Genomic DNA, 16,070 nt, shown 5'->3' with positions numbered 1-16,070 from the left:
GGCACCTTCAGGAGCTGGGATTTGAACCCCCAACCTTCCGATCATCCGTTACTTTTTCTAATAAGAGTTCTGAGTTCTGAACACTTTGAATACTTTTACAATACTTTCACATTGATTGTCATTATATTTATGTATAAATATGGCGCATAATTTCAAAATGAAGACTACTATTGTTGGAACACCTCACTTTAAACTCACTTACCATTAATTAGGACCTAAAAAAGTCTCTTGGCAAATGCAGAGGCGCAGATACATCATCATGAGACGCACATGTGCAGTGTATGAACTGTGGCATAAGGCGTTTAAATCTTTATTAAATTTTAGGAGGAAAAACAGGTCAATATTAAAAGTTCTTTCTAAATATTATTGTGCAATGTGGAGCTAAAATATAATGATTGAGCACTATCTCCTTGACATTTGGAAAGTTACTGTGATTTTTGTTTTTCCTTAGCCTATGAGGGGGGGGGGGGTCGTTCGTCACGTTCGAGGCACTGGTGGGCAACGCAAATGTATTAAATATATATAGTTCTACGGTGGGTCAAAACATCGTTCACAAACAGAGCATTGATCTGTGAAAAGATCGGTGCTGTACAAGATCTGATTTAAATACACAGCTTCAAGCTCGGAAAAATCAGCTGTTTGCCGACCAGTCACCAAAACATCCGGTGAAAATCGCGGAAATAAACAGCGATCCTCCCTATATAGTGAGTTTTTGTTGACAAGTACAATATTGTTAACTTTGCAAAAATTGACCCGTTGCACAAGGACTTACACTCAAGGTAAACCTTTTAGTAAGGTGAATGAAAAACAAATGCACTGCCACACACAATAAAGGATTTCCAGCCTGTGTATTTACAGTTTCAGCTTTTGCTTGCGCTGAATAGATAATAATAATAATGTTAGATTTCATGTTCAGCTAATTTTAACACACGTTTGGCGTCACTGGCCGACAACCCCGAAAGCTTCCGTGTTGAAGCGTGACACAAAAGCGAGAGGAGCGAACTCGGTTACTTCCTCTTCTCTCCAAGTGCCACGAGAACTCCAGCAGCAGCAGCGGGCCGACAGATGGAGTAACGAGGGACCGAACAACCTCGGATTCGTGGATATTGCTATGCAATAGCTGGAGGAATGGAGGCAGCGGCTACTGCTTCCCACACTGGTCAGAGCGAGACTGCCATAGAAGGGAGACTGCTCAACTGGCGGCGCAAACAGTGGACTAAAGGGGTGAGTCTAGTACAGGGGTCACCAACCTTATTTCAGCTGAGGGCTACTTTAAGAGCATTAAGTTGTTCGAGGGCTACCAGTTAAAAACAAATCCTAAAGACTTAAACGTTCACTGTTCACTTATAGGATATTGACCCCATATTATATTAAAATAGCTTTATTTTAAACTCAAACTGAGTCACAAGAACCGAAATAACTGTAATTTTAAGAATTAGATTCAAGAAAATGAAGTGTTTTACACTTTAGAAAAAGTCCCAAGGGCTACTGGACATGCCCCAAAGGGCCCCTGGGTGCCCGCGGGCACCACGTTGGTGACCCCTGGTCTAGTATGTTTGGAATGGAGCGGACGGTGGGGGCAGAGAGGGGAAGAGGAAAAGTACCGCTCCACAGGGGCAGCAACACTGGAGGGTTGTCACAACTGAATTCTACATAACCTTAATTGAAAGTGTAACTTACCAGAATACAGTTACACAAAATGAGTACCTATTCTAAGGACAAGTATTTAGTTACTCCTCAACACTGTGCAGTGCCTCTATGAAGGCATGTGTTCCTGTAGCTCTTCTTGTGACGCCTCCACTGTGCTGCAGGCGTGGTGGGCTCTTGGTGCCTCTTCGGTGTCTCAGAAGAAGACTTTAACCCTAGAACACTATCGCTCAAATTCATAACACCATCACTATCACCTGGTGATTTTTACCCGAGATATATATATTTTTTAAAATGCTATGACCCATGTGACAACTGAGCTATGTATCATTTTCAACCACGTTGGTTTTTGTACATCAGCAATAAAATGTTGAAGCCTAAATCTATGATTGACCCCCGGTCGAACTGATTCCAGTTTTCCCAGGGGTTAAGGGGTTAAGCGGGAATCGGTTTTCCCGGGGGTTAAGGGATTAAACTAGAATCGGTTCGACCGGGGGTTAAACTGGAATCGGTTTGACCGGGGGTTAAACTGGAATCGGTTCGACCGGGGTTAAACTGGAATCGGTTTTCCCGGGGGTTAAGGGGTTAAACTGGATTCGGTTCGACCGGGGCTTAAGGGGTTAAACTGGAATCGCTTCGACCGGGGGTTAAGGGGTTACGAGTCACAAACAGCAAGTCTTTTTGGAGCTTTGGTCAAGTAAGTCTCAAGTCCCGAAAGTCATTTGACTCGAGTCTCCCACCTCTGATTGTTAGTGAAAGGGCTGTTCATACATGTCTTGTCATTTTGTTTTGAAAGGATATGCTGGAACGTCATTGCTATTGTCAGCTTGTTTGCTTCTTTACCTGGAGGAGCGTCACTTGACACACAGATGATGAGCCGACTGCTTGTCTCTCTGACAACTTCAAATGCAAATTCATTGCAACTGGACTTTCCCTAAATCGTCTCTTTGTTCTCTTTACTTTGTCAGTCACAATGAAGTCATCAACCGGACGCCCCTCCAGAATTTACAAAAACCCATTCATCCACGTGGTGAAATTCACCACAGCACAGAAAATACAGGTAAGAAAAGAGGGAATTAATTGATGGGACTTGATAATGCCAAAAACATATATTCAATAGGTATTGGTATGCAATCTAACTGTCCAACGTAGATAATAATTAGCTAAAATTATTTATTTCAAAAATGTTAAATAAATAATAAATATCTGCTTTATTGCTCAAATTTTAATTATGATATTCATGTTTATGATTATTATTATTTTCAGATTTGCATTACTGTCTCAAAAGTAATGCAAAACATAAGTATTCTTTTCTGCAACAGGTGCAGTGGGTGTGTCCATTCTGGTGACCTTTTCTGCTCAATAGACTGATTCTAACAAAGCTGGTTCCTCTTAAAGTTTATGTAAATATTTCACAAGGATATGCATAATGTTAAGTAAACCTGCAACTTTTTTGTTGTTAGTAGTCCTTACAGATGACATGCTACTGTTGCAGAATTCTATTTATACATCAGTTGTTTATGTGGTTTATTCTGCTAATGATTATCTACATTTTCAATTGAAATATACAATGCCTGACCAAAAAAAAGGTTTACACGCTCACGCTTTAGCTTCGATTAGAAACGGATTTGCTGTGCGTTACTTCAATAAGCTTCTTCAATATGTGACATACATTTTTCACTAAGATCTTTTTTTGACAATGGGAGAGTGTGACCATTTTTTTTAGGTATTTATTTTAACATGCCTGCCTTGTTGACAAAGTTTAAGTAAAAAGTAAAAGCATCCATAACTTAAGGGTTCTCAACTGTTCTTTAAAGGGGCTAGATGGAAGTTTGCCATTTTATACTCACTACTGCCACCTCAGGTCATGCGTGTAAGTGCACCTTCTATATTAAAGGAATAGGCCACCGTTTTTACATACTGAGATATGTTCTTACTTTAGCTTTGACGAGTTCTTTAGGACTGGTCTGGTCTTCACCCGTGCCTTCTATCACGTAAACACAGCACAGACGGCGTTAGCATTTAGCCTCTCCCCCTCTCCACTATAGCTCCAAAACAGGTCAAGATAGAAGCTACCAAGCTCTTCCACGTTTTCCCTATTTAAATATGGTTACGTGAAGTGTTACACAACAAAGTATAATTACACAAAATTAAACAATGTGGATTTTCTAAGCCGATATAAGGGGGAACTATATTGTAAGGCGTAATAATACCAGGAGTAGTTTGGCATCCGCAGAGTAAAGTGAAGATTACTGCGCAGTAAAGTGAAGATTAGAAAATCCACATTGTTTAATTTTGTGTAATTATACTTTGCACTTCACGTAACCATATTTAGATAGGGAAAACGTGGAAGAGCTTGGTAGCTTCTATCTTGACCTGTTTTGGAGCTATAGTGGAGAGGGGGAGAGGCTAAATGCTAACGCCGTCTGTGCTGTGTTTACGTGATTGAAGGCACGGGGGAAGACCAGACAGGTCCTAAAGAACTCATCAAAGCTAAGGTAAGAACATATCTCAGTATGTAAAAACGGTGGCCTATTCCTTTAAGCTCGTGCATGAGGCCCGAATTACCACGTTTTAGAGTGACCGTGCAGGATTATAGAGGCAGTTGTGGTGAATAGGTCTGGGCTCATTCTACATATTAGGACATTGTTGGAACATGTAGGGGGAGGAAAATACATAGTAAGTAGTAAGTAAGTAAGTAATCTTTATTTATATAGCACCTTTCACAGACAAAGGCCACAAAGTGCTTCACAACACAGTTAAAAGCAGAAATAACATTACGATATATAAAAAAAAGGGGTCAAAACAACACAGAAATCATAGCAGCCCAAAAGAAGCTAATTAAAAGCTTGAACAAATAAATGTGTCTTAAGTTCGCTTTTGACAGAATCAACAGAGTCAATACAGCGCAAAGAGGGCGGAAGATCATTCCAGAGCCTGGGAGCAACAGCCTGGAAGGATCGGTCACCTCTAGTACGAAAACTCGTACGTGGAACCTTTAGCAGATTCTGATCCACAGACCTCAGAGCCCGTGCAGGGGTGTAAGGCTGGATCAGAGCACTGATATATGAAGGGGCCTGACCATGCACGGCTCTGAAGGCTAGAACCAGAGTTTTAAACTTGATCCTAAAGGACACTGGCAGCCAGTGAAGCTGTTTTAAAATAGGAGATATGTGGGTCCTCCTGTTTGTGCGGGTCAGAATTCTCGCTGCAGAGTTTTGCACTAATTGCAATCGAGAGAGCTCCTTCTTGTTAAGACATGAAAATAAACTGTTACAGTAGTCTAAACGTGAAGACACAAATGCATGGATGATAAGCTCCAAATCATTACGTGAGACCATATTCCTAAGTTTAGAAATTTTCCTCAGTTGAAAGAAGCAGTTTCTCATTAGCTGCTTACAGTGCTGCACTAATGACATGTCTTTGTCAAAAATAACTCCCAAGTTACGAAGGCTTGGTTTTGCAGACTGGCCTAAGTCACCCAGGAATTGTTTAATCCCTGGAATTGAAACATCAGATGCGATTACCAGACAATGGAGCAGAGAGTTTAACTTCTGGATTTCAGCCGATTTAAAGGAGCAGTAAAGCTGGATATCGTCAGCAAATAGGTGGAAAGAAACATCACCTGAACCTTTGGATGATCTTTCCCAGAGGGATCAAGTACAACAAAAATAAGACGGGACCTAAAACGGACCCTTGAGGCACTCCACACAACAAACTCACAGAGTCAGACATTATTTGGTTAGCTGAAACACTAAAGCTACGCCCCGATTAAATATGAGGAGAACCACTGTAGCACTGACCCCGACAGTCCTACTAAATCCCTCAGTCTGTTCAGCAGAACCTGATGGTCAACGGTGTCGAAGGCTGAGGACAGATCCAAGAGAACTAGAACAGTGTGTTTCCCAGAATCAGCAGACATAATAATGTCACTGGACACTTTCATTGAGGCCATTTCCGTAGAGTGTTGTTTACAGAAGCCCGACTGAAATGGCTCGTGGATGTTATTTTGATCCAGGAAGAATGTAAGCTGTTCACAGACCACCATCTCAAGGATCTTGGACAGGAACGGGAGTTTAGAAATAGGCCTAAAACTATTACGATCTGTCGGGTCTAAACCTGCTCTTTTTAGTAATGGCTCCACTATGGCATGTTTAAAGGCATTAGGAAACACACCAGTTGACAAAGACACATTAACCATTTTGGTAACACAAGGGCCAATTACCTCAAACACTTTTTGAAAGAGCCTGCAAGGAAGGGCGTCAGGTGAACAAGGGGACGGCTTCATCTTGGACACCAGTGCCGAAATATCAGCAAACATCACTGTCTTAAATGAGGACCACATGCTGGACACAGGGTCAAACTCAGCAGGGGTACCACACAGAAGTGGCGGGATTTGAATCGGGATCCTTAATCATCTTAATTTTGTTTGTGAAAAATCTCAAAAAGGCATTGCTGTCAGCTTCACAAAAGACAGGGGTAACTGGAGCAGCAGGACATACCAAAGAATTTATTGTGTCAAACAACATAATTTTAGTAGTAGTATTGTGTATATTTTTCCCCCCCAGGTTTGTCTAATGTCCGTCACAGTCTTCCCAGTGCGATTTGTGCTCGGATGTTTTTTCCTGCTGTTGGCCTGGCTCTTCACTTTTGCAGCGTCATTTGGACGTTCTGAATATGTCGTTGAGCCACAGACCTGGTGGAGGAGGTGAGGCTCGACTGTTTACATACGTCCAGTTTTACATTAAAAGATAAATATAGTAAATTTTTGGTTGCTGTTTTTTCTCTTTTGTCTTGTATCAGAATTGTGGATGTCTGCATCAGAGTGATAATGCGGACCATGTGGTTTTGTGGGGGCTTCCATTGGGTGAAGATTAAAGGTCAAACAGCAGACCCATCAGAAGCTCCCATCCTCACTGTCGCTCCACACACGTCCCCCTTCGACTCTATTGCATGTACCAATACCATGTGCTCCGTTGTCTCAAAGCTGGACATCAGACACATTCCTATCTGGGGAAGTAAGTCATGAATACTACCTAACAAAAATATTAAATTCATCTTCAATGCAAACTTCCTGAACTGCAGATGTACAACAGATTGTGTAACACCCCCAATATTCTGATAAAGGAGACCGCCACAATGGGAAAAAGTTTTAAAACGTTTTGTTGCAAAAATATGTTTAACATTGTTTGTGGAGAGTAGTTTGAATGGGGTTCAGTAGTTTGGGGTGTGTGAGGAGCTTGAGAGCATGGAGGGCTTATTTGGTTGGGGGGTCCAGACTTGGGGCGGCAAAGTGGGCTCTGCAGTTTAATTTAACAGCTGGCACAAACTGGTGCGGTGCATGGTCCATTTCTCCTTAGGCTACACTACATTTATTTATTTTCAATTTAACATCCCATTTTACTAGTGCTTACAAATATGTATGTGTATGAATAGCTGCTTCACTCAGGCTAGTTAGAGCTGTTACAGTAATCAGAAGTAGAAGTCACAATAAATATGTGTATTTATTTTCCAACGTTTCTCCAGAGCAGTGGGACAGGTCCAGCTGAGAATCACAGCTGCCTTACCCCAGACACCTTCTTGAGGTCCTCTGAAGGACCTCCAATGTGATTACAAGAAGTCTAATTTTTTTTAGAACAGTATCTGAGGTATGAGGAAGCAAACGGGCTCTCCTTGTGTCATTTCTTGAGGGTTTTGTTGCATGTATGTAAAGAACAAGAAGAACTCAAGTCTGTTTTCTCAGTGTAAAAATGAAATGTACATTACATTACATTGGGACGGAGCAGAGTATCTCATGCCTGAGATTCTTAAGAAGTCAGACTGAAGATGGCGCTATTGTCTCAATGTGGGAGGTATGAAAAGTTTGAAAGCACTCCGGTCTGACTGAAGAAACTATCTAGTATCAGACATAATGTGTGGAGATGTCAAACTGTAAATCCTGAAGAAATAGCAGTGGTCATGTAAATAACACTTAATTTTACTTCTATCTAATTTCATCAAGCGTGAAATAAGCAAGAACACACACCAAAAAAAAGCACTTACTGGTAGATATGTTGTGCTGAGTTGTGTGTGCTTTTTTTTTTGGTCTGTATGGCAGCGGTGATGAGCTACATCAGGCCGGTGTTTGTGTGTCGCTCTGACCCCGACTCCAGGAGAAAAACGGTGGAGGAGATCAAACGCAGAGTCACATCTGGAGCGCAGTGGCCTCAGGTAAGTCACATGAAGTCGGTCTGTGCGCTGTCGTCTTGTATATCTCCATGATGGCTGTTTTTGATTTCAGCTCATGATTTTCCCAGAGGGGCTGTGCACCAACAGGTCGGGTCTTCTGTTGTTCAAAGCTGGTATGTGTCTTGTTTGAGTGTGTATGTTTGCGCTAATTTCACTTTGCAAACACTGATTATTATTGTTTTTTTCCCATTATTGTCTTAGGGGCCTTTATCCCTGGGCTTCCCGTTCAGCCGGTGATACTGAGATATCCAAACAAACTGGTAAATCTCTTTTTACCCTCCGGCACGTTAATCCAGCTAGTGTGCTAGTGCCTTGATTAGATCTATGACAGAATCTTCCCAGAAATGTTCAGAAATGTATGTACTAAAAGCATTTATTCATTGTATCGCTTTATTGGCTATATTGAATTGGCTCAACTACAATTTGGAAGTTGTAAGATCATAGTTCAGAAACCTGCCACAGCAGATTTTTGCCATCAAAATGTAAAATGTCCTTTTCTGACTTTATTGTGAGGCACTTTTGATTTACTTTAGCCACTGTTTCTGTAGGACACTGTTTCATGGGCGTGTAAAGGTCCCGGACCGTGAGTATTTGTCACCAATTCACTCGGCATACAGAAATAAAATTTGCATATAGCCCAAAAATGGTAACAGTTGTTATCCCATAAGGCTGATTGGTCAAACACACACTGTTCAACTGTCTTTGTTGTGCAGGTTGAAGATCCTATGGCTTACACTGTGTCAGGTGCACAACTCAATGGAGATAGAGGTCAGATTTAGGATGGCAAAAATTGAAATATTAACTTCCTTAGTTGAAAATGTGACTCTCAGTGTGTGATCTGTACAGTATTTACCTGTGTACACACCATCAGAGGAAGAGAGAGAAAACCCTGCTCTGTTTGCCAACAATGTCCGGAAGCTGATGGCAAAGTATTTATCATAAAACATACATGGTTAAAGCCTAGAGCAAAATACAATATACTTATAATCTGTTCTTACAGAGCACTGGATGTGCCCCTAATAGACCTGTCCTTTGACGACCGTGACATCTGCCTGTCTAAAGGCCAACTTGGAATCTTCAACTTCAGCAGCCTGCTAGAGTTCAACCAGCTTATATGCCGCCTGGGGTGAGTGTAGTACCCTGGACTAACTAGGTTAACCCCTTGCCCCCCACCTGGACCGACCACATTTTTTCCAGATTGGCAATACCCAAATCTAAGAGGGTCTTGAAAAAACAGCAACAAAAACGAGACAAAAAAGTGATGTAACCGTGACAAAATCGTGACAAAAAAGCAACAAAAGAGTAACCAAATGTGATAAAAAAATAAAATAAATAAAAAGTGATGAAAAAGTGACGAAAAAGTGACGAAAAAAGCAACAAAAAGCGATGGAAAAGGTGACCAAAAAAGTGATGGAAAAGTTGACACAAAAGACCAACAAAAGAGTGACAAAAATGTGGAAGGAAAAAGATCAGTTTGTAGCTTTCAAATGAGGCGTTACACTGGCTGTAACTTTTTAGATTTGCGTAAAGCTGAACTGGAGAAAATGCTCTGGGTTAAGGTGGGGTTAATATAGTTCAAGTGTTAAAAACTGAGGGAATTAACCAACATTGACACCTTGTGGCCAAGATAGGATACGCTGTATTCAAGTGTGGATATGTATGATGCATTTATCCCTGCCTTTCTTCTTCTATACTTTTTTACTGTTGCTGAAAGCAGACAATGATTATAATCTTTGTTAATGCAAGGCCCCTATTACAGAGTGCCTTAGAGTCTTATTTACAATGAAATAGGGGATGTGGGGATGTATTCCAGTGGAAAGACAAGATACTTGCTTATCGCTCTATTTGTCTGTTTATATTTGTGACTGCACATCAACAGATGTTTAAGAGTATTTTGGCATCAAAGTAATAATGTGCACATACGAACAAATACAAAAAACACTTGATGCGACCATTTACTGAAGTTATTAACTACACTAACGCTATATTTTTGTCATAAAATGAATAGAAATAAACTGGACCTACATGTGGATGGAATATCAATACCATCTTTTCCTGTACCTTTATTTACTCACAGACAGAAAGCAGCCTTCAGCAGCTCCAAAATGGAAGAAGAGGCTACAAAAGCTCGTAAGCTGCAGGGAGAGCGGTTGAGTGTGGAGAGCTTTGCTCAGTGCCTTGGTCTTCCAGTGAGCGACACACTCAGACAGGTCCACAGCATGTTTGATCAGGTACATACAGGTGGACATGTGCGGCCAATAGTCTAGTGGTTAAGACTGCTGCACACATAACACTGTTCTGTTCTCTGTCTTTTGCGCTCCAATCCTGGCTTTGATCATTTGCTGATCTCTCTTCACCTCCTTTCATCACCAGAGCTCACATTGGAAGAATATATGTTAATGTTTATCTTACTTTAGTTTTGAACTTTCACAGACTGAAGATGGGAACATTGACTACAGACACTACGTCCTTGCTCTGCTCACAGTGTGTCGACCAAAGCCAAAGGAGAACCTCAAACTGGCTTTTAAGGTAACTTTTAAAGTAAGTTAAATATGCCTTATGTTTGGCTCTAAATTATTCTGTGTTTTTTTACACAGATGTACGAGAATCAAGAGGATGGAAATGTATTAGAAGGTGATCTAGCCGCCATCTTGGAAATCATGCTCGGAGTGGAAGACATGTGCCTGTCTGGGCTATTCCTGTCACTGGAAGAAGACACAGGGAAGATCACATATGGTAAAACTTCCACATTACTGTCCAAACGCTACAGCACAAGCTTGAATATGAATAAGAAAGTTGGCTCTCTTTTTCAGATGAGTTCTGTCAGTTTCTTGACCAACATCCAGACTTTGTAAGCGACTACATTCGGTTTAAAGACCACCCGCGCACATTGTGCTTTCGTCGTGCAAAGAAAACAGAGTAACAACAGACGATAACTCAAGCAGTGCCTTCAAACTGAGTCTGCGGATACTGTACAAGGTCCTTTTCAACAATAAAATAAATGCTTGTATTTTATTCTCTTCATTTGGTAAAATGTTGTGCGATGTGGCTTCAAAGATTAGAAGACTTACAAATGTAACATATGGTAAAATGTGCTGATTATTTTGTTTTTACTTTAATTCTTCTGAGTACTCAATGTTACAGTTGTAGCCTTGAAAAATAGATCTTAATATTAGGCTAAACACAGCAGCATACTCTTGACTTTCCCAATTGTCCACTAGAGGGAGCTCAGCCACTATGGAATGTCTTGCCTGTTGTAAAAAATATATTAAGCGTGAAGAATAAGTACTTCACTATGATATTACCACAGTAAAATAAATCAGCTATGTCAGTTTTTTTTGTTCATTAAGTCCAGCACTGTCAAACCTGTATTACAATGATAAAATCCTTCAGTACCAGAATCATTTTATTGATTCCTCAGGGGAAAATGTTTTCTTAACAGATAAAAAAAAAATCTCAACCAAGAACGAAAAAAAAAGAAAGAAAAAAAGTTAGAGATTTGGAAAAAAAAAAGCGGAATAATTCAACCTCACCCCTTAAGACTAAATTAGCCAAATCAATGTCTACTTTTTTATTATTATTGTCACTCTGAAGTTATGTTAAAGCTCAGTCACTGCTGCTGTTGTCTTCTTGTTATGAGTATCTGAATCATAATAATCTACGTTCTACCTTATTCTATCCTCATTCAGCAATATTTTTGAATCACTGAAAGTCTTGTTGGTATACGTGTCGCCCCCTTTTTCACCACATGGGGGTGCTATCCTACCGAGTTTCACTCAGCAAAGAGCCCATGCTCCAGTGCCCACCTGATGGACAGGAAAAGCATTACCTCATCTCTTCCTCTCATTCCTCCAGGTAAAAATAGACAGATTAAGCCCAGGCTTTGATGAGAGAAACCTACAGAGGAGGTGTGGAGGCTCGGAGAGAGGGACGCGAGACGGAGGAGAGGGACTAAATGGATCGTTCTGCTCCAAATCCAATTCCTAATAGCTGGAGGGATGGGTAGGTGGGAGGAGGGAGCCGCAAACAGTCAAAGAAAGAGGAGAGGGGAGTGGGGGAGTGGAGATATCACGTCTAACAATTAAGACCTGCCTTCGGGGCCTAAAGAAGAAGCTTTGTTGAGAACATATAAATTGCTCATTGAGTAGCTCCTCTCTGCAGTCTCCCTCAGATACAGTGCCTCAAAGACAAGTGCAGCGGCCCACCACCGCACAGGGACCTTCACATGTGAGCAGGGGTCCGGGTCCTGCTATCAGCGCAGGGCAACTTTATGCTGTAAACACCAACTATAATCACTACAGAGCACGCTGTACACGCAGCTGGGGTCTCAGGGGTAAGTGTAGCGAGGCGCTTCAAAGTAAGCACAATAGATTTATAACCAGATTGCACTGGTGGTGTATAGTGACTGTCTTTGTTATAAGACAAAGTGAAGGAATGAAACCGAAATACTGACATGATAAATCCATAAAACAGACTCTCTCACTGCTCCTTTGGTCGTTTCAATAGTAAGTTTGGGAAGAAGTGAAGTGTATGTATATGTAGAAACACTAATTCCAGTAACATTTGCTCTTCCTTGTTTTCAAATGTTAGGATATCAAAAGTGACATGAACTTAGAGACAGTCTGAAGTAGCATTTAAGACAATGGTTTTCAAGATGAAGTAGCGGAATATCTTGCTAAACGTAGGTTCCTTAGGTCCGTTTTTTTTACTTTATTTTTCTTTGGCTCTGACATTTTACTCTCTGAAATTTCTTCAGTATCAGCTCCACTTTAATCCCGCCTTTGCTCTGCTCAATCCAGTCAGATCTCAGAAACTAAGCAGGCATTGGCCTTGTCGGTACTTGGATGGGAGACCGTTTGGGAACACCAGGAAGCCCTGGGGTGAATGTAGTGAGTGAGTGGTTGGTGGTGGTTGGAGGGGCTGATGGCACAGACTGGCAACCTCGCTTCCATCAGTCTACCCCAGGGCAGCTGTGGCTACAATAGTAGCTTACCACCACCGAGTATAGTGTGAATGAATAATGCACGAAATGGAAGTTTGTCTGAGTACAGTCACTGTCTTCTAGACCAGCAGTTCTCAGGACCACACAGTTGACCACAATAATCAATACATCTCTGGAAGGAAAGGCTGTATTTTGATATTCCAAACGAAAGCAAATCGTTTTTCATCAGAAGTTGAAATTCAGGACACAACAACAGGATTTATCAGTCAGAGCTGGATTCAAACATTTGGTTTTGAATGCTTAACCATGGAAGCACTGTTGTCTCAGGCTTACTGCACCTAAGCATATTCTCCCATCAGGCCTGACTATCCTTGCCTTCAGAAATCAGACGAGATTCAGCATTGTAAGTGTGGTGTACGCTGCAAAGTGTGTACACAATATTTGACTTTATCTAATATTATCAGCAACAAAAAGAACCCCCTCTGAATGTGTATTGATTTTAAAAGCATAATACCATACCATCCAGTGCATGAATAGGAGACACTACTGCCTCACTATTCGCTTCAGGTGAGTTCTTACACTTGTGCAGTATAATTATTGCCTAAGAGCCTCCTCGCTCCTGTTATTCCTCAAACATTGCTGTGGAGAGCTTAATTACATTACACTATTAGCTGAGCCCCGACAAGTCAGATTGATTTTTATATCGGTAAACAAGCTTTAAAAGAGGAACTTGAGCACTCTAAAGCACCATGAAAATTATAGCCCTGTACATGTAAATTATGCACCATGATAAAACTGAGTGGGGTTAAGGGCAAAATCTATATGTTTACTTTCAGACCTTGCATATGTGCTTCAGGTCCCCATATGTTTTAATGCAAGGCTAGTTGTGATTATATGGCTGTTTGCGAATCCTTCGGCAACTGATTTGGTCCCGTTTATTCCATCTTCTGAGCAGATGTGTTGTGGGGGTGATGAATGACACATCTGAGCAACCGAGTCACCTTCTGTTGCCACTAACGTTTCATTAGGCCTCTGCATGTATTAAATATAATTATACAAATCATCGGCAATGCACTGCTGCTGGAGGTTTTTTCTTGGACTCCTAAATGAAGAACATAGATTGGGTTGTTTTAAGAAGATATGTCAAGGTGAAGAGTCAAAAAACAAAAGTGAGCTTATGAAGTTTAAACTGCTTGTTGTGGTCCAAACGTATTAACTTACTTAACACATGAATAATTGTGCAGTATCTTTGCTGTTCCTAGAGCTCCACTTTTCTGGACTAAGATGTCTGATGTATTTCCTGAGCTCTGCTGTAGCCACTCCTCCAGTGTGGGGGTCACTGCCCAAAGTGCCCCAACGACCATGGGCACCACTGATGGCTTCACCCTCCAGGCCTTCTCCAGCTCTTCTCTGAGCCCCTGGTATTTCACTAGATTCTCGTGTTCCTTTATCTTGATGTTGCAGTCACTTGGTATTGCTATGTCAACCACAACGGCTTTTCTCTGTCCGGTTGGTTCGCCATAACCATTCTGTCCGTCTGTATCTGGAAGTCCCACAGGATCCGGGCTTGGTCATTCTCTACCACCTTTGGAGATGTTTCCCACTTTGACCTTGGGGTTGGGCTCCGCTATGGGCTGGAGCCTACTGAATGGCTATATTATGTTATGTTCATAACATTATATGCACATTATATTATGTTATGAACTTAATTACCACTAATGCAAAAAAAGCACATCACATGACGGTGCACATGTGCATTGCTTGCATGATCTATAAATCTTAACTTGCAATTTCAGTGGCGTTAAACAAAGCATTTAAGCATTAGACTTTGATGTCATTGTGGTAAATTGATTAAATTAAGGTTACACACTGTGTTTTACTAGGGCTGCCAACTGTTTCTAAGCCAACAATAGCCCATATAGTTTGCACATTTAATAAACTGAGCATTTCTCCACTGCTCACATTTCACTTTGGAAGTATCTAAAAGGCGTCTAAACAGTTAAATCCAGAGAAATGACTCCCGTACTAAATAATAAATGTCACGTGCACAGAGTTGTTTAGCATGTTAGTATGCTAACAGCTGCTTAATTAAACTCAACACATAGCCCAGCTGGTGCCACCCCCATTATCTGGCACAGTTCAGAAGTCCTAGCCTATAGCTGTGTCCTCGAGGGGCTGAGAATCCAATCCATCCAGCTCCAGCGTGCATTTTTAATGAAAAGTGATAAATGGAATTCCCCCATAGGAGACCATGAAATGTTGTTTTGGAGACATTTCGCTTCATATGAAAAAATGTCAAACTTATTAGTGGCACTGCTGTAAAGGTCAAAGGTGAATTCATCATTGTGTATCCTGTGGGAAGAAGAGTATAGTAGAAGTGTGTGCAGCACGTTGAACTGAAAGAGACACAACATGATGAATGCTCAAAAGTGAAGCACAGACATTGATTGATGTGTCTCAAATAGCTCCTCTGTGCAGTTAAAGGGACACTACCTGTTTTCCTTATATGTTTACACTTCAGGAAGTGGATATACACATGGTGTCATTTTAGCTATGGACAACTAGGGCAACAATTTGGCCTTGGTTTTTAAACTAGCCTTTCTTCACAAAAAAACATGCTGTCTCTTCAAGGCTCAAAGATATATTGTTGAACTTACAGCTCAAATTCAGTAGAAGAATGATACATCATCATTTTGTATCAGAGATTGTGTGCGTTGTGAAATAAAACACAGCTTTGGTGACAGCTGTGTGGTAGCCGCTTTTAGTGGTACTTACACTTAAGTTATTTACGGAATAAATACAAAGTCAAACTAATTAAGAACGGAACGCAGTGGAGATGGCATCTTCAGTTGAGTGATCTGATCGATACACAAACTGGTATGGGTCCAGTGTGGATGGGAGGGAGAACTGACTCGATGTCCCACTTAGTGTGAACTAGAGTGAACCCTATTTTTGATAGGGTTGATGAAACCAAAGAGCGTTGGAAGAAACTTACAAAGATGCAGGAAAAACATGCAAGCTCCAAACAGAAACACTCCCGAAACCTTGGCAATAGAGCACCAACCGCTGAAGCACCATTCCACCCACTTGATTGGATTGAATTGCTATTACTGTGAATGTTGCTGTGTGGATTTCAAATTGGTTACCTTTGACCTTGCATAAGTTTATTTTATTTTTTTCCCTGATCAATTCTGTAGAAAACACAAGAAATATAAGGCTTATCTATGCCTTATTCATACCAAAACTATTATCC

General features: G+C 41.0%; 1 protein-coding gene across 2 annotated transcripts; it reads left to right on the top strand.

The window, feature by feature from the left end:
• The first annotated feature begins 964 nt into the window (after positions 1–964).
• LOC306973530 (lysophosphatidylcholine acyltransferase 1-like) lies at positions 965–10,921 on the top strand. Of its 2 annotated transcripts, none has more exons than XM_079570453.1 (15): positions 965–1,228; positions 2,616–2,707; positions 6,216–6,355; positions 6,451–6,665; positions 7,745–7,857; positions 7,928–7,988; positions 8,077–8,135; positions 8,424–8,458; positions 8,589–8,643; positions 8,722–8,804; positions 8,876–9,001; positions 9,953–10,106; positions 10,309–10,404; positions 10,473–10,611; positions 10,689–10,921. In XM_079570453.1, the coding sequence occupies exons 1-15, from the start codon at positions 1,129–1,131 to the stop codon at positions 10,796–10,798; spliced, it is 1,578 nt and encodes a 525-aa protein (XP_079426579.1). In that variant the 5' UTR covers positions 965–1,128; the 3' UTR covers positions 10,799–10,921. The 2 variants fall into 2 exon arrangements, with proteins under 2 accessions (XP_079426579.1, XP_079426580.1); XM_079570454.1 differs by having other exon boundaries at positions 1,204–1,224; positions 10,689–10,919.
• Positions 10,922–16,070: the final 5,149 nt, after the last annotated feature.

The sequence above is a fragment of the Gobius niger genome (assembly GCF_951799975.1).
Source record: "Gobius niger genome assembly, chromosome: 14".
Classification (NCBI taxonomy): Eukaryota; Metazoa; Chordata; class Actinopteri; order Gobiiformes; family Gobiidae; genus Gobius; species Gobius niger.
Note: the sequence above shows the minus strand (reverse complement) of the source record. Positions and strands in the feature narration are given on the sequence as shown.